Source organism: Psammomys obesus, unplaced genomic scaffold (genome assembly GCF_907164565.1).
Source record: "Psammomys obesus unplaced genomic scaffold, mPsaObe1.curated_primary_1811, whole genome shotgun sequence".
Classification (NCBI taxonomy): Eukaryota; Metazoa; Chordata; class Mammalia; order Rodentia; family Muridae; genus Psammomys; species Psammomys obesus.
In genome coordinates, this window is record NW_026587556.1 from 4354636 (window position 1) to 4378240 (window position 23605).

The following is a 23605-nucleotide window of genomic DNA, read 5'->3' on the forward strand; positions in this document are numbered from 1 at the left end:
CATGGATAGATCTCCCCAATGGGCAAAAGATGTGAGCGTATAAATGCTCACGGAAACCGACTCCAGAAAAGGAAGGGTCCAGTAATCAAGCAGACAGGATGGCCTGTTCTGTGGACAGCCTCTTCTTCAAACCATCCATGTTATTGTCTGATAGGCCCATGAACACAGTGACCATAGTGGCAGAGATGAAAGTTGTGCATAGACTGGACAACACACACTTCCACTTAACCAAACCTGACTTAGCTACAGATGCTGCTGAGTGTCAAATCTGCCATCATCAGAGACCAACACTGAGCCCCAACATGGATATGGCACTATTACTGAGGGTGACAAGCCCATGACCTGGCAGCAAATTGGTTACATTCAACAACTTCCATAAAGGAGGAGACAACAGTTTGTCCTTACTGGAATGCTTATTCTGGTCATGAGTTTGCTTTCCTGCATGTGGTACTTCACCCAAAATAATTTCAAATATCATTACTTTTGACCATGAACTCCCAATTTCATAGCTAAGGAAGTATGTCTGGAATTCACGAGATTCTTTGGGGCATTTCTTGGTGTTCCATGTCCTATGATTAAAGCCAATGTGAAACCTCAACAAATATGGCAAGCTGATAAACATAGTCCAGACCTTTCTAGCCATCTCTCTAGATAAATCACCAAGATATGCTAACGTGCTTTCTGAGAATGGAATAAATATAGAATACATAGTAGAGGAAGAGGGTTATAGCAGCTAAGACCACGTGTTCACTTATAGAAACAAGGTTTGTAATTGCCCTGCTGCTGCTGCCGATTCCTATGTCTGTATCAGCAGCAATATTTCCAAGCTTTCCCTGGACCAGGGACCAAGAGCTCCCAGGAAATTTCTGGGCATTTTGGCACTAGATTTGGACTCCTGAGGCATGCATTCTGTGAACCAAATAACTGCCAATGGTTGTCCTACCCCTTAGAAAGAAGCCATTGTGAGGCCGATCTGACCAAGTAACTACCAGGTTCTCAGCTCTTAGCTGTGATTCTGCTGTTGTCACTACATAGCCCTGGCTGGTATAAATATTAAACTATCCTCAAACTCATAGGTGTCTGCATTCCTGTTTCTCATGTGGTAGATAGAGGTCTGCATCACCATGCTCAACTTGAAAAAAATTAAGTTCAGTTAGTATTGGCATATGTGCATGGGTAGAACCATTCAAGAAATTTTAAAGAAAAATTATATAAACTAAAATCCACATATTTCCACTCAATTTTTTCCAAGATAAGGTTTTTCTGTATAGCCTTGGCTGTCCTGGACTTACTTTGTAGAGCAGGCTGGCCTTGAATTCACATTGATCCACCTGCCTCTGCCTCCCTGAGTGCTGAGACTAAAGGTGTATGCCATCATGCCCTGCTTCTACTCATTTTTTAAACTTTAACTTTTAAATTGTGTTTAATCTTTAAGCTTTGATTTATGTTGTATCAATGTAACATATAAGATTTCAAGGAGAAATCAACCTATCCTATGCCTATCAACTCTCTCTCTCTCTCTCTCTCTCTCTCTCTCTCTCATCTATGTATGTCACATAAGTGCTTATTCTATATTTTCCTTGTCCTGGAATTCACTTTATATATAAAGCTGCCATCAGACTCACAGAGATACCCCTGCCTCTGCCTCCTGGGTGCTGAGATTAAAGGTGTAGACTGCCATGCCTGGCTTTATTATCTCTTATTTTTTATATTCTCAATAATTTTGCGGCAGCTAGAATTGTACTGAAATTCTTTCCTAGGATATAGTTAAGAATTTGCCTTAATTTTATTACATTTTATTTATTACTTATTTATTTAGATCATACATGTGTACTTTTCAACTCACGTGTGTGGATGTCAGAGTGTTTCTGAACTTGGGCTTACAGTCTGACTCAAGAAGCTTGGTTCATCCTGGTTGGGAGGGGAGAGAGTGGAAGCTGGAGGGAGAAGCAGAGAATCTGTGAGAGAGGTTTTGGAACCACGTGGAGAGATGGACTGGACCTAAGATATGACTAAAAGATTTCTGCATGTCCAAAATGTCAGCTAGAAGAAATCCGTGAGAACAATTTTCCTTAAGAGGGGTCGGAATTCTTTGACAATGAGACAGGTCATCGCCTGGCAGCACCCTGCCTACCTCAAAGAACAATGAAGAACCTCCATATGGAGATGGCTTTAAATATGGCAAATGAGCCAGTTGGGTAAAGAAAATACCCTCACTCCACGACAGACAGAATCTCCCCAAAATGGGCAAGCTTAAATGCAGGACAAGTTGACTGCCGAACTCTGCCAAGACAGGGTGAGAAGTCCTAAATAGTTCCTTCTTCACATATATGTCTGTCAAATATTATATGCCAGAAGGCTGAAGATGATGCTCCAATGTTATAGAGAGATATGGATGACTGTTCAGGCAGCAAACTGTCTTTGTCAGTTTTTTATTTTTTGGAAGCTGCTAACATGCACTTCCTATTTACTCCAGTAACTAATTTTATTCCTTCTCAAGTCTCTGATGGGATTGAAGACCAAATAGTTATAGTTTCACAATAAAGCTTAAGTTGTTTAGAATTTGAGAAAATGTTGTCATATAGGTAATACCAATAAAGATAAAAGTTAATTTAGGTATAGAACTCTAAACTTGTCAAGATAGGATAATCAAATACTTTCTCCTAGGTGCCAAATGCGTGTAAACTGGACATTGCACATGTAAATTTTACCTAATAGTTTTCATAATTTTATAATTGTTATTGTACTGAAAGAAAAGGAGCCTTTTATTGGACTTAAAGGGGGGATATGTTGGTAATATTCTTTAGGAATGTATACAATTTACCTTTGTTCATTCAAATGCTGATTTCTCTACTCCACTATCTGGTTTCAATCCGGACATTGCATTGTGATGTTTATTCTAAGCATCACTGTTCTCAAGTTTGTGCAAACATGCCACCATTTGTTCTCTATATTGTCAATTAAACAACCAGCCCCAATGCTGTGCAATGGAGAGGATAGGGTGGGACATCCTGGTCGGGACAGGTGAGAGAGGAAGGAGGAGGGGGAAGCAGAAAATCTACGAGAAAGGTCTTGGAACCACGAGGAGAGATGAACCAGACCTAAGATATGACTAAAAGCAAGTATAATGGGTGAAATCTGAATGGTAGGAAACTATGCGGGCTTGGAGGTATAGGATGGAGTAACTATTGCCCAGCATTGTGTTCTAGGTTAATTAAATAAATCCTAGTCTCTGTGTGGTGATTTGGTTAAACAGCAGGTTTAAGAACAACCGCTGTTTAACTAAAAGATAAATTGATAGTAAATACTAATATTCAACAGTTTCATTTCTCTATTTTTATCAAATTAAATGTTCTGACATTTGGGATTAAATAATCTTAGAAATAGAGTAAAATAAAATTCATAACTTAATCAAGTTACTAAAAATCATTCCTTTTAGTAATCTGTTTATTTGCATGCCTCAGATTCCAAGGTTCTGAATAATATAGTCTCAATTTAACTGCTTATAAAAATGCTAACTTTGGATTGAAAATAAAAATATATAAATAGTAGTTAATAATAATCAAACACAGCATTAGAGATTAAAACAAAAAATATTACCTTAAAATTCCATTTTAAATTCCAGTTAAGAATGTATGATGTTAATAATCATGTTTGCTTTATATCACTTTTAAACTCATATTTAAACTCTAAAGTAATATTTGAGTAATAGGTAAGCTACTAGGTAGGTTTAAAACAGCTTTTTTAAAGTAAATTTGATTTTGTAATACACTTCAAGAAATAAAATGTAATTATATGTATATGAATGTCTAGATACAGTATAATAAATCAACAGCTTTATATGAAAAATAAAACTTGGTTCAGCAATCCATTCTTGAAATTCCAATTAAAATAGCCAAACTAATAGTAAAATGAAGAAAAGAGAGATTTATCTAATATGGAACTATTCACACTGGGAAGAAAACCCAAGAGATTCAGAAGGCCCTCGAGTCCATATCTTGGTCCTGAAATGAGATTTAAGTTTAAGTTAAGGGTCAGGAGTGTGCATTTCAGCAGTCCCATTCAAGATGTGGCCCTGCCTGTTATCTGGGCTTCAATCTTATTTTGCAAGGTTGTCTAACAAGTTGTTAGGATTGTATGAAATGTCTTTTCTGGGAGCCAAGGCATTCCTCTGGCATCAAGTTTCAGTGTTTTGTTTATTTGTTTGTTTGTTTTCTTCTACAAGACATCACTGTGGAAATTTCAATTTCTTGGTGTCCATTGTCTTAATGTCTTAATGTTTCTACAATGTGGCAATTGTCATTAGTTCTCTCTGTATCCTTGGCCTTCACCATCATGGTCTGTACATCACTTGGTCCAGGTAACTGCCAGACCTATATTCTGTCTCTCTTGCCTGCCCCTTCCTGTCTTTCTAAACTAAATGCCTATTTTGGAGGATAGAGTCAAGGTATTGCTCTCATTAACTGTTGTACTTGAGAAGGAAAGAGAAAACCAATGTAATGACTAGAGATTTGCTGAGACAACTTGACTGTTTCCAAGTGGTGAATGAGATTTAGCTGGGAGGGGTGGATGTGACTAGCAGGTAGAGATGGGTATGACTAGCAGGGTAAGATAAGTATGACTAGCTGATGGAGATGGGTGTGATTAGCAGTATTTTTAATGTTCTAACCTCAAAATGTTAGGCTACCAGAGAAACAAATCTAAGGAGATTGGAAATGTTGAAGCCATGATGTGTTGAAGGTTTAAGTGATATTCTAATAGATAACTTGATATATTACTTGGATATTTGAATCTAGAGAGGAAAGAAAAATTAGACTAGGAGGCACAGGCATAATAAAAGTTATCCCTGAGTTTAAAATATGGAAAAGATAGGATGGCACAGAGAGACCTGCTGAAAAAAAAAGTCACATTTTTAAAATTCAGCACAGAATTAATTTTATTGAATCAGAAAAGGGGAAATAAGGAGTCTTGTCCCTGACTTCTACTCAACAGATTTTGGTACCTCCTGACCCCGAGTTATAACAACCCCCAACATTCATAGACATTGTCAAGTATCACATGGGAAGAGAAACGGAATTGCTCCTCATCAGAACTACTGAATTCAAATAGAATTGAGGAAGTCAGTAGTTCGTTTCAGCCACTAAAATCTTGTTATTGGAGAAGCAGTATTTACATCATCCTGAAAAAAAAATGCTCACACCAAGGAACTTACAATTAAGCAATTTGCACATACCCAAGAATGTAGGGCAGGAAAAGAGGTTGGCAGAGACTATTACTTGACTCCAAGGTGGAGTACAAGTCCTGAACACAGGTGAGACTCAGTTTATCTGCTGCGGGTGGTCTTCTTTTAATCCCCCAGACCGCTCTTCCTTCCCCTGCAGTAACCTTGCCCTCTAGCCAAAGGCTGGAGGTCTTGATAAAAGCATGCAATGTCTCTATCATGTCTAGGCCTGACAGTTTATTACATGAGAAGACTCTGAAACAAACTATTGTCCTAGAGTATGGCTGCTTAGTGATGGTTACCTGAATTATGGCTGTTCCTAATGGGCTTTAAAGGCAGAAACTGTAAAGCTAGATCCGAGGTTGACTACCTGAGTCCAAGAGAGCGGCATGTTGGCCCTCTAGTCTTCTCTCCATTCTCTTCCAAACTGCAACTTTTTACACTTAGTAGTGACTTCAAGAAATAGGAAGTGAGTAAAAGTGCAGGTCAATGGGAATGCGTGAGAAACATTGGCAGTTAACACAAAGGCATGAGGCTTCAAAGGAGTGTTTTCAATGAAGAACTACTCCATCAAGAGTGGGCTATGGCATCCAATGAGCACCAGGAAATCTAGATGTCCTTTGTTGTAGAAATCAGTAAAGTGGTTGGAAAAGACACTTCTTTCACAGATAAATAGATGATGAAGTTATTCATAACACAGCCCCCTAAAACAATGCTGCTACTTAAGAGTTGTAGCTGAAGGCAGCAGTCTATTTTTTTAATGTACCAAGAAATGGTAGCCATAGAATTCCTTAGCACAGACTTAAAACCAGAGACAAATCTTTTCATTAGATCTTTACCAACTTGAGATGAGCCCTGATGGCGGTGCAGAAGAGACCCAGAGGTCTGGGCAGTGTGGGAGAGCTGGCCCTGCCCCTTGGCGGCTGCAGCACTCAGAATAGCCAGTACCTCACCTGGGCAGCACGTGTGATACAGCTCGCCCTGGTGATGTGGGCACAGGAGACCCAGCTCCAAGGGTGTGAGATCAGGAGAGATGGCCCCGTCCCTTGTTGGGGCAGTGTTGGAGAGCTGACCCTAATGGAGAGTGCTAGAGCTGGAGGGGTGACCAGCTCAACACCCTGGTTCAGATCCAAGGTTTTTGAGTTGGCCCACCCTAACATCTACCCAACCTGTGGACTGCTGGAGCACCTGAAGGAGCCTGTCCTGCAGAATTAATGATACAGGCTTTCCATGATGCAGGGCAACAAGATATCCCAGAGAGTCCCAGTGAGGATTCAGCACTGACAGTGTAGAAGCCAGACGCCTCGAACCAAACCAACAATTCATTCCAATTAACATTTGCAAGTAAAGCTGTTTGGAAAAATGGGTGACAAACCTTGACACGTTGCAGCTTTCACGGTAAGATGTGGTTTTTTGTTTCATTTTTGTTTTAATTTTGTTGTTGTTGTTATCTTTTGGGTGGAGGTCGCAGGGGAAAAGGGCAGATATGGAGGGATGGGAGATGAGTGGGATTGGGGTGCCTGATATAAAATTCACAAAGAATCAGTAAACTTTTTTAAAAACCCAAAACCTAGACATGTTACCAAGTGCATATAAAAGGGTGGGGGTAAAAGATCTGAGAGGACAGAACCAAAATTTCATCAACTGCTACTTTAAAGGCCTTAAGTTTTATCTTGGGTTTGCCACACCAAAAACTTTGAGAAAATAATTTGTATTTGAAAAGGATCTTTTAAAAATTCAATACTCCTGCAAGAGAATTAATCCCATGTATGAGGGTTCGACCCTTATGAGCTGCCTCCCAACTGAAAGATTTGCAACTTAGGGTACATTCTGCAGTCTATCAACCAACATGTGTTACCAAGGAATGTATACTCACTGAGCCTTGGCTTTCAAGAAGAACAGATCTAATTTCCAGCAAACCCAAGTAAAGTTTACATATTGTACATGCCTGACTCGCCAAAATAAAAATATTTTGTGAAGAGGCCATAACCAACTCCTTTTTCTTCTCCTTCTTAAGATTGAGCAAAGAGCTCAATCAAAGAGCTGTTTATTGAGGTCCTATGCTCTCTAGGTTTAAAATATTTGATCCCACTAGATTACAGTTTAATATATTCCATGAAATTGGTAATTTGTCTGTAGAATGCCTACATGGATGACCTTATTACAGCACCTTCATTTTGAAGCCCCATGGGAGAAGCATTCACCCAGTCCTCATGATCCAAATGCACTTTCTAGGTTATGCCTTATATAGTAAAAAAATAACTCAAATAAATACCCTGTCTCTTCAAAAAAAAAAAAAAAAAAAAAAAAGCTCAGAGTTGAAATTGTTTTTAATTATTAAGTGTTCAGTTTATCAAAGTATATATTTGGTTTTAAGTACATTCCAAATTATTTACTGTGGTTTTCACATATTTTGTTGTTCATTTAATTTTTAATTTCCTTACTTCAATTGTACTTGAAGTGACAAAATATGCAAGCATAGCTTCGGTTACAGGAAGACCCAGAAATTGAAGTAAAAATAAGAAATGGATTGAAGAATGTTAAAGATGTTATTGTTCTAAGTTAAATGAAGTAAACTAAAAGATACAATGGAAAAAAAATAGAATCTACATCTATAGTACATTTCTCTATATACTGGAATTTATTAATCTCACACAAAAAAACTTTTTCCAAACAACCTCACAAGCATCTACAATGACCGCAGAATGCGATTCTGATTAATGTGAAATGGGAAGAACTACTTCTATTACTTATGTAAATTACCACAGTATGTTCCAGAAAACATAAATTGTTCCAAACACAATTTTGCTAAAACAGCAAAGAAGAAACCAATTTTTTTTTGTGTGTATGTGGGGGAGGGACAGGATCTCACTTTGTAGCCTAGCTGGCCTGAGATCAAGAGATCCTCCCGCTTCTACGCCTGAATGTAAAGGTGTCATATGCCTGCCCTAAAACCTTTTCTCACTGACACAATCATTTCAAAAAATTATAAAGAATTCAAATAATAACTTATTACTATGAATTTTATTAGTTTGGTGCTGAACTGAAAATTTTAGGTTTAATTAAAACCCAACAGCATTACAGAATCACACATATTAATCTATTCAGCTTTTGCATAAATGTTAAGTTTATTTATAATAAAGTCCATTTCAAAATACATTGATGATGTGAAAACACGAACAACATGAAAATAAAGACTCCTGATTTTTGAGACTGCCTTACGATGAAATTACCCTTTTAACTTCTTTAGTGTCAATTCTGGGTGAACCAAGATGGCCTCTTTATGCTTCGTTCAACAATCCTCTTCCCTTGATCCTGCTCTGACGGTTTCTCTCCTGTGTATAGGACCACAGTCTCTACAGAAGGAGCTTTAAAAGGGCCCCCCTCTTGAGCCCATATTTGTTGTCTGATTTTTTTTGTCTCCTGGCGAACTTTCTCATAGCAATAGCCACAGACGACATGTTTCTGCTTCAGGTGACCACATTCAGGGCAAATGTCTATATTGTTCTTTAAAACAAACAAACAAATATCCATATTAACAACAGGCAATGTAATGTACAGTCACCAGCAAGAGCCCTAAAATGCTGACACTGTAGCTGTCTGAGAATGTTCACGCTACGTGAGGTTATACACTATCTAGTTCAACTTTAACAGAAAAAATACAAATATAGAAACATTGACTTCAAATTGGCAAGAAAATTATAACTAAAACTCAAGTTTGCCAATCTAGTATACTTTTACTTGTATAGCCTCTGGGTAAACTATTCTCAGATTCTCTTGTCTAGCTTCTGGCTTGAGTAGAATATTTTCATTATGTGTGTGAGTATAGTGAATTCCACATTAAATATTAAAAACATAGTCAAGGAATAAGTTTGGACATTTTTACAGAAGAAATGTTTGTGTAGATCCCGTGCGACTTTTGAATTAAGAGCTGTACGAGTCCTCTGACTTCAAACAACAAATAACAAATGAGGAGCCCATCAACACAATGAGGTGATCCATCGAGGAAGAGTTAAATTACTTAACAATCCATGCTGAGCCAAACAAGATGGAAGACTAGTATAAAGCTGGCTTCAGTCAGGTTATTCAATGGAAAACTTGAGGAAGAGCCTATGTGCATGTGCTGCGAGAGTGTGCATGTGGGTGCAGACATGTACGCACATACATGCACACATGCACACACACACACACACACACACACACACACACACGCACGCACGCATTACCTTAATTTTAATAAGCTTCCGAGGGTTTCTTCTCCTACACCGATTAACTTCAATGGTGCGTCTGTTTTTGGGAGCTGCCATCCAAAAGATACTCTCTAAAAAGCTGGAATTCTCCTCATTTCCACTGGTATCGTGCGGTAGTTCTGTGAGGACAGATGGACCCTGGACTGCTAATGCTGGTGCTATAAACACAAAAACAAAACCAAAAAACAAAACAACAAAAAACAGATACAGAATCAACTTCCAGTTCCTAAATGACTATTTATAAATACTATTTTAACAATATGTGTATTGCTACTTGACATACACAAGTATAAAGTACATGTGTTTGTGTGCATGTGTGCACATGTGAGGGGTAGAGGACAGCTTCCAGAGTCAGGTCTCGCCTTAAACCATGGAGTCTTGGGGCTAGAACTCAGGTCCTGAGGCTTGGCAGCAAGGTCCTTTACGACTGAGCCATGTGGCTGGCGTGACATACGTTGTTTAGAATGTTAAACTCAATAAACATTAATAATAAGCCCCAGCTTTCAAAATATGCTAAAGCTCAGACAAAAGACAGTTTAAAATAATTCAAAAAATGTTTTGTTAGTGCAACCTACCGAAGCACCTGGTCTATTAGGCATTTCTACTCTTTTGCACTATGGGATACTTGGTTTAGTAGTAAATAATCTTTAAGTAAATCTAATGTTGAGATTCCCTACGTGGACTCTGACTAATACTGAGATGACTATACTGGCCATCATCTGTACCACAATATCCAGATCCAGTTAGCTCTTTCATCTTTAAATCTGATAGGTTCCTTCCTTAATATTTAATCTTGACCTGTGTGCTAAGAAAAGTTTTATTATTTATGAGACTATAAAGTGCTTCACTTCTGGTTTCCTAAATTGCTTAGATCACTCCTTTACCCTTCCTTCTGTTCTTCAAACTTGGAAAAGGTCGCTCGATTCTTAGGACTTCTTACCACTACATGAGCTGTCCAAGCATATACTTGAAATCCCAGAAATCAGGAGGTTGAAGCAGGTTGATCAGTGGCTTAAGGCCAGACTGGACATGGATAGGAATGTTGTCTCACCCTCCTTTTCCTCTCCAAAAAAAGAATAATAATAAAAAAAAGAAAACAAAGGTTTCTATATTGGCATTCTTTCTCAACAGACCTGAAGTATTGTTACATATAGCCCAGTCGTTTATAACAGCTTTGGACTGCCTGAGTGACCTTGGGGTTTTCTTGGCCTGTTAGACAAGGAATGTATTGAAATGAGCACACGGAGACAATTTATTACACCATGTTTAAGACATAATGGAATATATCTGTGTTCAGACTGTCCAGGCACTATCACTTCTAGGATATGCTGTAAATAACAAAGCAATTTAAGTTTTAACATCCAAGATACCAGGAGTTTGAAAGTAGCCTGGGCTACACAACGAGTTCCAGACCACCCTATGCTACAGAGGTAGTCTCAAAAATAAAAAATAAATTAAGAAAAAGAAAATTGACCAGACCCCCCCCCCAAAAAAAAAAGCAAAAACGCATGAGCTGTTCCTTTCATACAACCCGGAAGCCCTCACCAACCCACCCTCCAAGCACTGTCTCCTTACGGACCCCACTGAGGACTGGCAAAGCCGTTCCAGCTCTGCTGCAGTTGCCGTTGCAGCAGCTCCCAGCACCTCTGGAGCGGTCCCGGGTGCCCTGGCCACCGAAGCGACAGCAGCAGCAGCGCGGGAGCCATGTTCCTCACAACAGCGGGACGCCTGCTGGGAGCATGCGCACGTCCGCCCACTCCCCAGACTCCCTGCTAAGAGCATGCGTAAAGCCGCTCCTGCGCATGCGCACGGGTCAAAGTCCGGCTGCCTCGGCTCTTGAAACTCCAATTCCCAGGTACCCCTGGGCCGATTCTCCTCCAATCAGAGAAAAGAGAGCAATTAAAGGAAACAGACGTACTGCTCATGGGCGTGGCTGTGTTCAGACTTTCCGGCTTAAAGATGGCAGAGCGCGGTTACAGCTTCTCGCTGACTACATTCAGGTACCCGGGGGACCCCAGGTTCCATGAGTCGTAGGTCACAGGAGCTCCCTACGCCTGGTCCCGGTGTCCGGGATCTGGCTGGTGTTTCCGCAGGATCGCGTGGGGATGGGGCTGGACTCGCAGCTTTGCAGAGTCATGTTTGGTGCCAGGCCTGGGCCCGGGCCCGCAGTTACGGGTTGAGAGCCCAGAGGCCCCGAGCCAGCCACTGGCTCTTCCTCTTTAGACTAGAAAATGGGTGATTTGGGATAGCCTGTTTCCATCTGGTCTGTTCAGGCTTAGGATTCCCTGCCTGGCCCAGAGTGGCCTGAGCGGAAGCTTCGGAAACCCTGACTCCTGGTAATCCACGCGCCCCTTTTCCTTTTGGGAAATATTAAGTCTCCGTTTAGCAGCTGTGTGCCTTGAAGCTCACGCTGCTTTCGGTTTCTTCTGTGCTCCCACAGAAGCCCAAGAACTACAAAATGAAAGAGCTGATTTCCTGTCAGGTTTTCGTGGCTCACTCAAGCTGATAAGCTAAAGTCGATGATTTGCTTGCTCCGTTAACAACAACAATAAAAAAAATGCTTTAAAGAAGATTTAGTCCTTTCTGTTATGAGACAGAAACTTAAGTAATTAAATTTATTTTCTTAAAGTGCAGTTGAGGTGAACCATTGTTCCTTGTTTAAGAAAAATCACAGAATAGTTTAGACAAAGGACTGAGGTTTGACATTTTCTTAAGGATCCGACTGAAATCTGAAGGCAGACTGAAACTACTTGTTGAATAAGTGTAATACTGGTTTTCCACTACCACCCATGTATGATGAGCTATGGATTAGCTAACCATAGCTTAGACAGTTGAACTTTTTTAAGGTTGCTCACGAGCATCTATGGCGATATTGAAACTTTGTTCGTTTTGAAAACAAAAATTAATATAGTTTTTTTACAATATGCTGTCCCTCTTTTTTTTTTTTTTTAAAAAAAAGCCCTTTGCAGCTTCAAATAAGAAGTAAGCACATGCAATTTTGTTTTTATTGTTTTCGAACCTTTGAGTGAATTCCATTTAATTCCGTAGCGAATTATTTCATTATATACGGGAAAGAGGCTAAATTATGCAAGGTAGTCACTTCGTTTGCAAACAAAACAAACACAGCCTTATGCGTGGTCTCACTGGAGCTGAGAGAAATGAACATAGATAGATCAGAAAGTGGTTTTTTTTGTTTTTTTGTTTTAAATTTATTTTTGAGACAGAATTATTTGTAGCCCGGGCTGGCTTAAAATGGCCAGTGACCCAGGATGCCCTTCGACGGATTCTCCGTCTCCAGTCCCCCTGTGATGGGATTATAGTAGTACACTACCATACCTGGTTTATGCTGTGTCATGCATCCTAGGCAAGCGCTGGACCATAGGAGTTACATCTTCTGCCCCTGAATCTTCTATAATGAACATCCGAATGTTTTCACCGATTTCCTTAATATAACAAAACTTTTAAAACTTTTAGTTAAAAGTCTGTTTAGGAAGAAAACATTGTTTTTAGTCTTAAACTATTGGTGGTACAAGCTGCTAGAAGTAGGAAGTGAAGTGAGTTCTCTTAGAGTTTACGTTTGGCTGAAGATGATGAGTGAGCAAAAGAAATTGGTGCCTACTGGTGTGAATTCTGCAAAATATTTTTCTGTTGCTGGGAATTTTATTGAAAGGTGTGAAAGGAATATAACCTCAGACTGATTTGTCAGGAAAGGCCTACACCTGTTGATTTTTGAAACTAGGAGCTAGGAGCTGGATGTTTGAACATTTAAGAATAAAGACAGAACAAACCACAGTGAAGAGGGAGGTGTATGGATGGGGCCAAACCTGCAGGGTAGACAAGAGAACAAGAGTATGCCAGTGTGAGTAATTTTTGTTTGTACTGAACCAAGAAGTCAGTACAGGATTTATTTCGGGGCAACAAGGTACAAAGGTGGCTGCTTTGGAACTGAAGAAGAGAAGCAAAGTAATTAAAAGCCTGTTAAAGTGATCCCAGGTAGATGCTGGTGTTGTCTCACGGGTCCTGGGGTTACTGGCCACAGAAGCTGCCTGATTGCATGGTATGCTTGCCTGGAGTCCAGGCTGGTGAGTGGCGAGCAGGCAGTGGAGTAGTGCTGTGCTAGTCAGAGATGGGGAACAACAGCAAGGCAGGAAAGAGGGTTAGTGCCCCTGCATGCGGATATCCAAATCTTGCAAGCCAGATTCCATCTCAGTGGCTGGAAGGTTAGACTAGTGAGCTTTGACCTCTCTGTCTTCCTCCTGTCAGGCATGCCTATAGGAAATGCCTGAAAATGTGTGAATAAAAAGAATACCTTTGGTTCTTTTTCAGCCCATCTGGTAAACTTGTCCAGATTGAGTATGCTTTGGCTGCTGTAGCTGGAGGGGCTCCTTCAGTGGGAATTAAAGGTAACTGAATATTTTGTTCACTTCAGATGCTTGTTAATAGTTGAAGTAGATATAAGTGCATAATTCTTAACAGTCACTTTGTTAGTTTAGAACATTTTGAAGTTAAAAAATAATTCTGAAATAGATAAATTCTTAATAGTCTTTTATTAGAGAATTTTGAAATTTCAAAAAAATAACATTCAACTCAATAATTAAATTTTATAGCAAATACAGTATGTTAATCTATTGTGATAATTCATACGTAATTTTTTTCCTGAGAAAACGAATATTGCTTTATTTTTTCACTGGTTCTGTTTTTCTCTGGAAGTTTTATCTTCTTTATAAAGGGCTGTTTGTCAAACATCTAAATATAAAATTACTGTATGTTCTAGTATCCTTGTAAAGAAATTTATCATTTATATTAGAAGGATTAACCAAGGTAATTGTTTTAAAACCAATAAACCTGAAGATATTGAGGGAGCTTGGCTAATACTTGCAGCTATGGGGATTGTTTGTTTGTGTGGTATAAATGACCAGTGACAGAGATAATTTATTATTTTTTTAGGTAATTTTTGTATAAGAATCCAAAAAAGGTTTTGTAATCTAGAGATAGCAACAAGTTTGTTTAATACTTAAACTTGTAAGTAGAAAGCTAATGAGAAACACGTTGTAATATTTGTCTTTTTTTTTTCTTTTAAGCTGCAAATGGTGTAGTGTTAGCAACTGAGAAAAAGCAGAAGTCCATCCTGTACGATGAAAGGAGTGTACACAAAGTGGAGCCGATCACCAAGCACATCGGCTTGGTGTACAGTGGCATGGGCCCAGATTACAGGTGCTATATCCTAGTTAACTGTTTTTCCATCGCCTCGTATTTAATCCCTCTGTGTGGTTGTTTCAGTCAGTCATGGCAGCTTGATGAGAGCTAAGTTTAATTTGCCTGTAAGGATTACTTAATGGAGGTTAATCTTGTGATACACTGTTGTAGAAGAGGTGATAAATTACATGCTTTTCTCACCAGTGTTTTTTTTTTTTCATCACTATCCCATTTCCTCCATCCAAGGACTTGGTAGGAAGGGCTTTGGTCTTCTGATGCAACTTAATGATTTGATTAATGATTAAATGCATTCATGCTATAATAAAATATTGTTACGGTGATTCAGGCAACAATGAAAGCATGTACCATGTAGACTAACATCATCCTGTTTATATCTGCTGTTGTCAAAGGGATAAATGTCCTTAAGGCCACTAAGGGCTTCTGAGTGGCCAGCCAGGACTCAGGCTGGTAGAATCCCTCCCTTTGTGTTCCACTGGAAAAGATAGTAACACCTGTTCCGTTGGGCTGTCAGTAGGTTGAAAGAGATTGACAGCTTCCTTTTTGTCATACACAACTAAAAAGAAAACTAATGTCATAAAACAAGATAAGAGTTTCACTTTGAATTATAAGCCAACAGGATTCTCAGAACATGATCTGCTCTCCCGCCATGGAAAATTCAACACCACTGTGTAGAATGAACACTGTAGTAGACTGCTGTGATACCATAAACTGGGGAAGGACGTGTATCAGACCAGGCTGCTGCTCTTTAGTCTCTGCTGGAATCCTGAAGAGGCTGTGTTTAATACTGGTGGCAGCAACAGGACAGACACGAGCTAGCTAGAGTGAGGCAAGGAGGCTAAAAGCAATTTCTGCCTTTGTGACCTTTTTATCTGTGTTGCCACCAGAAAATGTAGTCCAAATTTAGGGTGGGTCTTCCTGCCTCAAATAATCTGATTTTTAAAAATCCCCTACAGGGTCTTAGATCCGTGTTAATTACAGTTCTAGTCATGTTGACACAACCAAGATTGAACATCACAATAGTACGAGTCCATGCGTGATGTAGAAAGTAGTTTCTTACAGTTTCTGTAATCTTGGAAGGGCTATTCTGCATTGTAGGTGGAGTTGAAGTAGACTACAAAAAAGACAAGCTGACAGAAATACCCAGAATTATGTGTGTGTGCATCTGTGTTTGGGATGGCTAGAGAGACGTTTAAATGGACTTTCCTCAAGATAAGGGGGCAATTTAGAAGAAGTCACAGAAACTCTTGTTCTATAAATTAAATCTGTTACCTAAATAGGATATTTTTCCTGCATCTGTATCTGTACATCATGCATGTAGTGCCTCAAGCTGCTAAAGGGGCCATTGGATCCCCCCAAATTGGAGTTTAGATGGTTGTGAGCACCATGTGGGTACTGGGTGTTGAACCTGGGTCCTCGGAAGAGCAGCGAGAGCCCTCAACAGCTAAACCATTTGTCCAACTTTCAACTGTACTCTAGTCCCTGCTTCTTTCTGTTTGTCTCCTATTGTAAGTCTCTGATGTTTCTTTCCTTAATCCACTGGAATTAGGTGTAAAGCGTGAGACTAAGTCTCCATGAGAGCTGCTAAAGAGAGACGCATGCTAAGCATGTACAGTGTGTTTCTGAGGAAGAGAGTTGTGGGGTCCTTAGTAGAGTGTCATAATTTTAACTTTTCTCTTTATTGCCTTAGAGTGCTTGTGCACAGAGCTCGGAAACTTGCTCAGCAATACTATCTTGTTTACCAAGAGCCCATTCCCACAGCCCAGCTGGTACAGAGAGTAGCATCTGTGATGCAGGAGTATACCCAGTCGGGGTAAGTCACTTTATCACTTGGAGAAATGTATCATGAATTTGAAGAAGAAAAAATAAAGCAGATAAGTACAAGTCTTAGTCTCTCTGTATTTGCTAATCAAATGAAGGAAATCACTAATAATTGTTTTTTGTTTTGACTCGAAATAATTTCTTAAGGTAAAATATGTGTTGGTGCATACCTGTAAACAGTACTGGGACACTGAGGGAGGTAGATCACAAATTTAAGGCAAAATTGGATTCCATAGTTAGATACTGCCTCTAAAGGAAGAAAAGAAGGGGAAAAAGAATGTGTACTTACCCAGCAGCAGAGATTTAGATTTTAAAAGGGGTCTTTACCAGTGCTTTTTTTAATCTTTAGTGCCTTTGTACTTAGCTTTTCAACCAAAGTGATTATGAGCACATGCAAACAGTAGTAACATTTTAATAGCTATATTCTTTTTATAAAAAGGTTTATTTGTTCATGTGTTTTATGTGTATGGGTATTTTGTCTTCATGTATGTCTGCACACCAGAAGGGGATATAGGATTCCATGACAATCATAAGACTGCAGTTAGAGATGGTTGTAAGCCACCAGATGGGTGATGGGAATTTTACTCAAGACAGGAGAGCAGCCAATGTTTAAACCTCTGAGCCATTTCAGCCCTCCAATATTCTTAAATTACACTGAGTGAGATAGTTTAAAGGCACTTGCTGATATGTAAGCCTGTTGGAAAAGAGGCATTTATTAACTTGTTAGGAAGTCTTTTTTCATGCTTAGATAGTAATACCATTATTTATAGGTGTGTGTCTTAGTTCGCTTTGTATAGCTCTAACAAAATATCTGGGCCAGGTTTTATTTTGCTCAGGTCTTAGTTACTACCTGTCCAGGTTTGCTAAGGTTTTCTGTTTTCTGGCAGTTAGGATTGCATGGTCAGAGGTCACAATGAGAAAGGAGAAAGTGGGCAGTGGCTTTCTTCATAGAAACAAACCCACTTTTTTGAGACCAAAGCCTCTCTGGGAAACAAGCATCAGTTCTTTTCTCAGGATGGAATTTATTAAGTCTTCACCATGTTCCACCTCTTGAAGATGCAATTTTGTAATTATGTTATACTGAGAGTTATTTTCTGGTGAACTTTTGGGGAGTGAAACCATAACAGGTGATATATCATTTGATTTGGATTTACTGCTCTTCGTAACGGTAAAGAGAACGCATTTTATATTGGTTCATTTAGAAGTTAAAGTTAAGTCTAACTCAGTTTACTTGCTGATCTACTTGTGAATATATATAAACTCTTACTTTATTCCAAATCATTTTTATTTTCTTCCTACAGTGGTGTTCGTCCGTTTGGTGTTTCTTTACTTATTTGTGGGTGGAATGAGGGACGACCGTATTTATTTCAGTCAGATCCATCTGTAAGTATCATTACATGTATTTGTAAGACTTATTAGAATTGTTTTTTATATGTAATAAAAGTTGAAACCAAGAAACGTTAACATTTAGTAGCATTTTTTTTTTTTTTTACTTGTTTTTAAAGATTTATTTTAACCTGTAAGTATAGGTATATGTGTGTGTGTGTGGGGGGGTGTTCATGTGACTTTACATTCCTGTAGAGGCCAGAGGAGTTGGTTACAGGTAGTTGAGAGCCATCTGACCTGGTGCTGGGGCTAGAACTCGGGTGTTCTCAAAGGCTAAGCCATTTCTGAAGCCCCTTCACTTTTTTCTTTTAGAAAGTAAAAGAAGTACACATTTGTTTGAACATTCAGTTTTTTGTTGCACCATCTTTGATAAGGAAGCTATATTAGTTTTTGCCCTGTTTTGGTCATATTCATTAATGTGTACTTGAATGAATTGTAGTTATCAAATTTCATTAGGTCTCTTAAACTCTTAAAATATCACTTTCTATTTGAGTCTTGTTAGAAATAAAAGAGAAAACATCCTAATACCTTGTTTTCCTAGTCTTCAATGTATTTAGTAGTGATATTAGTTCATTTCTTAAGGATATAGTTCAACAATTTAGTCAGATGTGTGACAAGAGGCTAGGTGTTACCACCTTTGCCATTAGTTTGATGCTGGAACTGTCATGAGTATGACTCTTAGAACAAAAGCACTGATCTAACTTGAATTCAGTGTTTTTCAAAATGATTCTATAATTGCTGTCTTGATTGAGCTGTTTCTTCTAAAGCACAGGGTTGATATTTGGATCTGAGTAGTCCACATTTTATCATTTGCTTTGAGGAGAAGCCTAAGAAAAAGTTCAAGGGTAGGGAGTGAATTTTTGTTTATGAATTATTAGGTAATTATATGTTCTCTCCATGCAAGCCATACAGTCTTACCTTATAACTGAAATGGCAAAATAAAAGTAATAGATTGTGAAACTGTTTGTGAGCTTCTGAAGCTAAATGGCTGGCCTGCGGTTTTGCCTTCCTAGCCAGTAGAGGAGGCATTCCTTGGGTTCCAAAATCCTTTGGTGATTTTTTTTTTCTTACTGACTCTAAAAGACATTTTTCTAATCTATCTGATAAGCTTTCCTCTATTTGTATATGTTTTTGATTTTGATTTTTGGTTTGGTTTGGATTTTTTTGAAGACAAGGTTTTTCTGTGTAGCCTTGGCTGTCCTGGACTTGTCTGCTTGCCTCTGCCTCTCTGAGCACTGGGGTTAAAGGCATATATCACCAAGCCCAGCCATATAGGGCTTCTTAAACATTCCACTTGCTACTCCTTTTTACACAGGAAAGTTAATTGTAACCATGATAAATGTAAAATAAGTACACAAATCAAATATTGACGAACAGTAAATCAGGAAAAAAAAAAAAACAACTATCTGAAAACAGTTCTTTGGTGTACATATAATTTTACCTTTTATTAAAAACAGAAGCAAGTTTGCATAGTATTGAGATGTATGGGCTTGTTTGTTTTTACAGAAAGAATTAAGTCTTTATCAAATGTTAGAATCTGCAGGGCCTTGGAGCTTCAACAATTCCAGAGTTGATATTTTGGTTTATACTTGTCAATGCTAAGAATACCACTTCACAATGAATCCTTGCTATGGAAATGTCAGAAAATGCTCAGAGTCATTTCAAAAATTGTTGAAACCAAAATTCATTTAATAATTTTTTATGAAACTTAAATCAGTAACTCAAACAATTTTTAAAATAAAAATTCTAACAGTGGCATCTAGGCTGAGTAATGCTGACAGGAAAACATTTATTCCCTGTTATTAATTCATCATGTTTCTATAAAAGCAGAAAACTTTTTAATCACAGTCCAGACACCACAGTCTCAAGTCTGTGTTGATTGGTATTGTGTGGTGTGATGGCCTTTTTAATGCAGGATGAGGCAATGTGGTGATGTCACTTAGGTAGTATGGGGAGAGCTGCCTAAAACACCTTGGATTTTTTGCATATTGATTTTGAACTAATTTTTTTATGGTAAATATTAAGGAACCTTTCACTGTTGCCAATATTTTATGAGCCCACTAAAATCAAAGATCCTGATACCTTCAATGAAAAGCCATCTCTATTCACTGAAGATGATGAGTGATGAGTGCTCACTAGTTTTCAGGATAATGTGACAGTTTTAGATTCGTACAGTCCATTATGTTTAAATATTGTTCTTGCTATTTAATTCCTATTTCCTTTTATCTAGCCTTTAAAATACATCTTTATTTTTCATTATTTGCACTTACCGTTATGTGTTTGATAAGTTTTGATATGTGTATATATGTGTACATACATAAACACCAGAGTAAACTATTACCACAGTTAAAATTAACCTCTGAGTTTCTTCATGACTCTTTGTCATTTGTTCTACAGCCTTTAAGCCAAACCTTTTCTGTGGAACTGCCATTTAACTTCAGTAAATAATGAGTTTAGAAGTTAGAGAGCGATTAGAGTTAAACACAGTTATCAGAGTACTATGGTCATGTGAATGTTTTAAAATGTTTGTCTCTCCTGATTAGGGAGCTTACTTTGCCTGGAAGGCCACAGCAATGGGAAAGAACTACGTGAATGGGAAAACCTTCCTTGAGAAAAGGTAGGCTTCCCAGGATTGGGTTCCTGGGCAGACTGATCTAAATGGATTTCAGAACTCTTAGAATGATAAATCTCATGGATCTAACAAGCTCATTGTATCACTTTCTATTTGAGTCTTGTTAGAAATAAAAGAGAAAACATCCTAATACCTTGTTTTCCTAGTCTTCAATGTATTTAGTGGTGATATTAGTTCATTTCTTACGGATATAGTTCAACGTTGCTTCGTTTTTTTATTAAATATTTATTTAAATGGGGTCATGGGGTGGTTGAGACAGTTCTCTTAAGTAGCCCCGGCTCTTCATGAACTCACCGTGTAGACCAAGTTGGCTTCTGACTCACAGGGATCCATCTGCCTCTGCTTCCTGAGGTGTGCCAGCATGCCCAGTCTTTGGTTGTTTCTTAAATGTTTACTTTGTAGTTTATTTTATCAATCATATTTCTTAAAATATATATTTAGAGTAGAATGTTTAATAATGACTTATAAAAATTAAAAATGGAGGTAGCTGGATATGGAGGCCCATGCTGTATCCTGGTGATTGTGAGGCTAAGGCAGGAGGATTGCTTCAAATTATGGAAAGCCTGGATTACAGAAGGCTGTTTCAGGCTATGCTACAAAATAAGGGCCTGTTTCAAACAAAACGAAAATTGTAAGACCAGTAGTTGGTATTGAGCAGATCACATGATGTCTGTGTGTGCTAAAGAAAACTGAGGACTGAGTAAAAATTTGCTGTTGATGGTGAGCACAAACAGCTGCACTCACTCACAGCTCAGTTGTGGATTCGTTGTGATCACTGTCCTCCACAAGTCTCTGATGTTTTGAACAGGATGTTTTATAACTGAGGTGTAACAGATAAAGCCTCTGTATATTTTTCACATAATATTCATGGTGAGATGATTAAAGATCTTAGACTTTTAAGCAAATTGTAAACTCAGTCTTGATAAAGCAATTTAGCTTTTATGTATTAATGAAAGGCGCATGCTGTGGTGTAACTTTAATAACAAGATTTTAGCGACAGTCTGACTTACTGTAGTATTGCTAAAGAATACAAGTGCATTTTTTATGTGCATTAGTGTGAAGGTGTCAGATCCCTTGGAACTGGAGTTACAGACAGTTGTGAGCAGCCATGTGGGTGCTGGGAATTGAACCTGGGTCCTTTGGAAGAGCAGGCAACACTCTTAACCACTGAGCCATCAGTCCAGCCCAAGTGCACTTTCATAATGAAGTTTTTTCCATGGTGTTAGAAGTTCATTGGCAAGCCTCACTCACTTTATTATTTGGGGACAGTGGTCTCATTGATGATTAGGGAATGCTTTTACAACTTAGTATTTTTAAGAGGGTTAGATTAAAAAAAAAAGATTTCATGTTTTTACTATCCTTTTATTTAAAATAGTCGTCTAAACAGTGCTGTAACATTGTGGCTTTCCTTTTTTTTTTTTTTTTTTTTTTGTTTTTAGATATAACGAGGACCTGGAACTGGAAGATGCCATTCATACAGCCATCTTAACCCTGAAGGTTAGTGCAGCATTTACCAAGTAAATGTAAAATGTTCTAATGAACTGCTTATGAAATTGACCATTTTCCTTCTCTCCTTAATTAGGAAAGTTTTGAAGGGCAAATGACAGAAGATAACATAGAAGTTGGGATCTGCAATGAAGCTGGCTTTAGGAGGCTTACCCCAACTGAAGTGAGGGATTACTTAGCTGCCATAGCATGAAGAAGATGCCTGGACAATCCAGATCTCACAGCCCATCTACTTACACATGTTTAAAGTATGTTTTGTTTGTGCAGACTTATTTCTACATGGTTTAATGGATTCACATTTTTAAGATAATAGTCATAATAAACTGTTAAAATCAATTTGTAGGTTCCTTTAAAGATTTATTTATTTATTATGTATACAGTGTTCCGCCTGCATGTATGCCTGCACACCAGAAGAGGTGACCAGATCGCATTATAGATGGTTGTGAGCCACCATGTGGTTTCTGGAAATTGAACTCAGGACCTTTGAAAGAGCAGCCAGTACTCTTAACCTCTCAGCCATCTCTCCAGTCCCCCAATTTTGTAGTTTTTAACAGTAAAATTTGCACATGCTTTCTCACTTCATCATACATTGCAAAGTAGAATGATAAAATCACTCTTTTCATATATTTTTATTAGATCTTATTGTCCCCTTTACTATCAGCTACAATTCTGGTTTTTAATATAAAGGACAGCTCTGGTTTTTAATATACATCATGGCTTTTAGAACTATTGATAAATTCATGAACTAGGCTAGGAATGTGTTCAGCGCGTTGGGTGTGATCAGTGAGGTCCTGGAGTAGTCTGCAGTGGTACTATAGCAAGGGAGTGTTAAACCAAATCAGTCTCCTTCAGTAAACAAAGCATGGTGTGCTGTTTGTTTCTCCATCTCATGTACATAAACTGTAAAAAGATTCCCTAGATTATGGTAGAACTTTCGTAAGGGTAAATATAAATACTGGTAACTAAATACTAAGGTCAGAGCTGCACCTCCCTCTGTAAGGTCCTTCGAAGCAAGCAAATAGTTGGGGTATTTAAAGCCATTCCTTTGTGAAAGCATGGTGCATTATTTTAATCGGATTTCCTCCACCCCCAGGCATCTTAGGATAAAGACACTCTTATAGAACAGGCTGTTTATGAATGTTGTTATCAATATGAAGAGGTAGACAGTTTAAATGTAATGTATGGTGTAATAATTGAAAAGATTTTGACCAACATTAGATAAAATTTAGAAGTAGCTTTAGAATATTTTCGACAGGGTATGCTGTTTACGTTCTACCATTACTATATATCTGTATCTTGTTAGTGGGAGGCAGTGACATTTTAAGAGATGGGAAGGTAGCACCTTGACCTTCAGGAGTTACTCGTGTATTTACTGCATGTCCGTGGTTTGTGTGTGGGCACGTGTGCATGTGGGTACCAGTGATTGATGCTGGGTGCCTTGTACGGTTATAGTGTCTATTTTTCGACAGTGTCTGTCACTTGATCCCAGAGCTTGTGTGCTCTGTAGATGCCATCTCTACCTTCTGAATGCTGGGACTAAAGCTGCCCCTCGTGTCTGTGGGTCCTGTTTACCCA

The 23605-nt window shown here is 38.5% G+C and overlaps 2 protein-coding genes across 2 annotated transcripts; one reads left to right on the forward strand and one right to left on the reverse strand.

The window, feature by feature from the left end:
• Positions 1 to 8324: 8324 nt before the first annotated feature.
• Positions 8325 to 11227, reverse strand: Mrpl32 (mitochondrial ribosomal protein L32). The gene is made up of 3 exons (XM_055603940.1): positions 11051 to 11227; positions 9448 to 9629; positions 8325 to 8728 (listed from the first exon to the last, which is right to left on the reverse strand). Exons 1-3 carry the CDS (start codon positions 11175 to 11177, stop codon positions 8474 to 8476), a joined length of 564 nt encoding a protein of 187 aa, XP_055459915.1. The 5' UTR covers positions 11178 to 11227; the 3' UTR covers positions 8325 to 8473.
• Positions 11228 to 11403: 176 nt separating this feature from the next.
• On the forward strand, positions 11404 to 22366 carry Psma2 (proteasome 20S subunit alpha 2). Its single transcript, XM_055603962.1, has 8 exons — positions 11404 to 11471; positions 13798 to 13874; positions 14553 to 14685; positions 16376 to 16498; positions 17808 to 17889; positions 20436 to 20509; positions 21964 to 22021; positions 22107 to 22366. Exons 1-8 carry the CDS (start codon positions 11431 to 11433, stop codon positions 22221 to 22223), a joined length of 705 nt encoding a protein of 234 aa, XP_055459937.1. The 5' UTR covers positions 11404 to 11430; the 3' UTR covers positions 22224 to 22366.
• The last annotated feature ends 1239 nt before the right edge of the window (positions 22367 to 23605 follow it).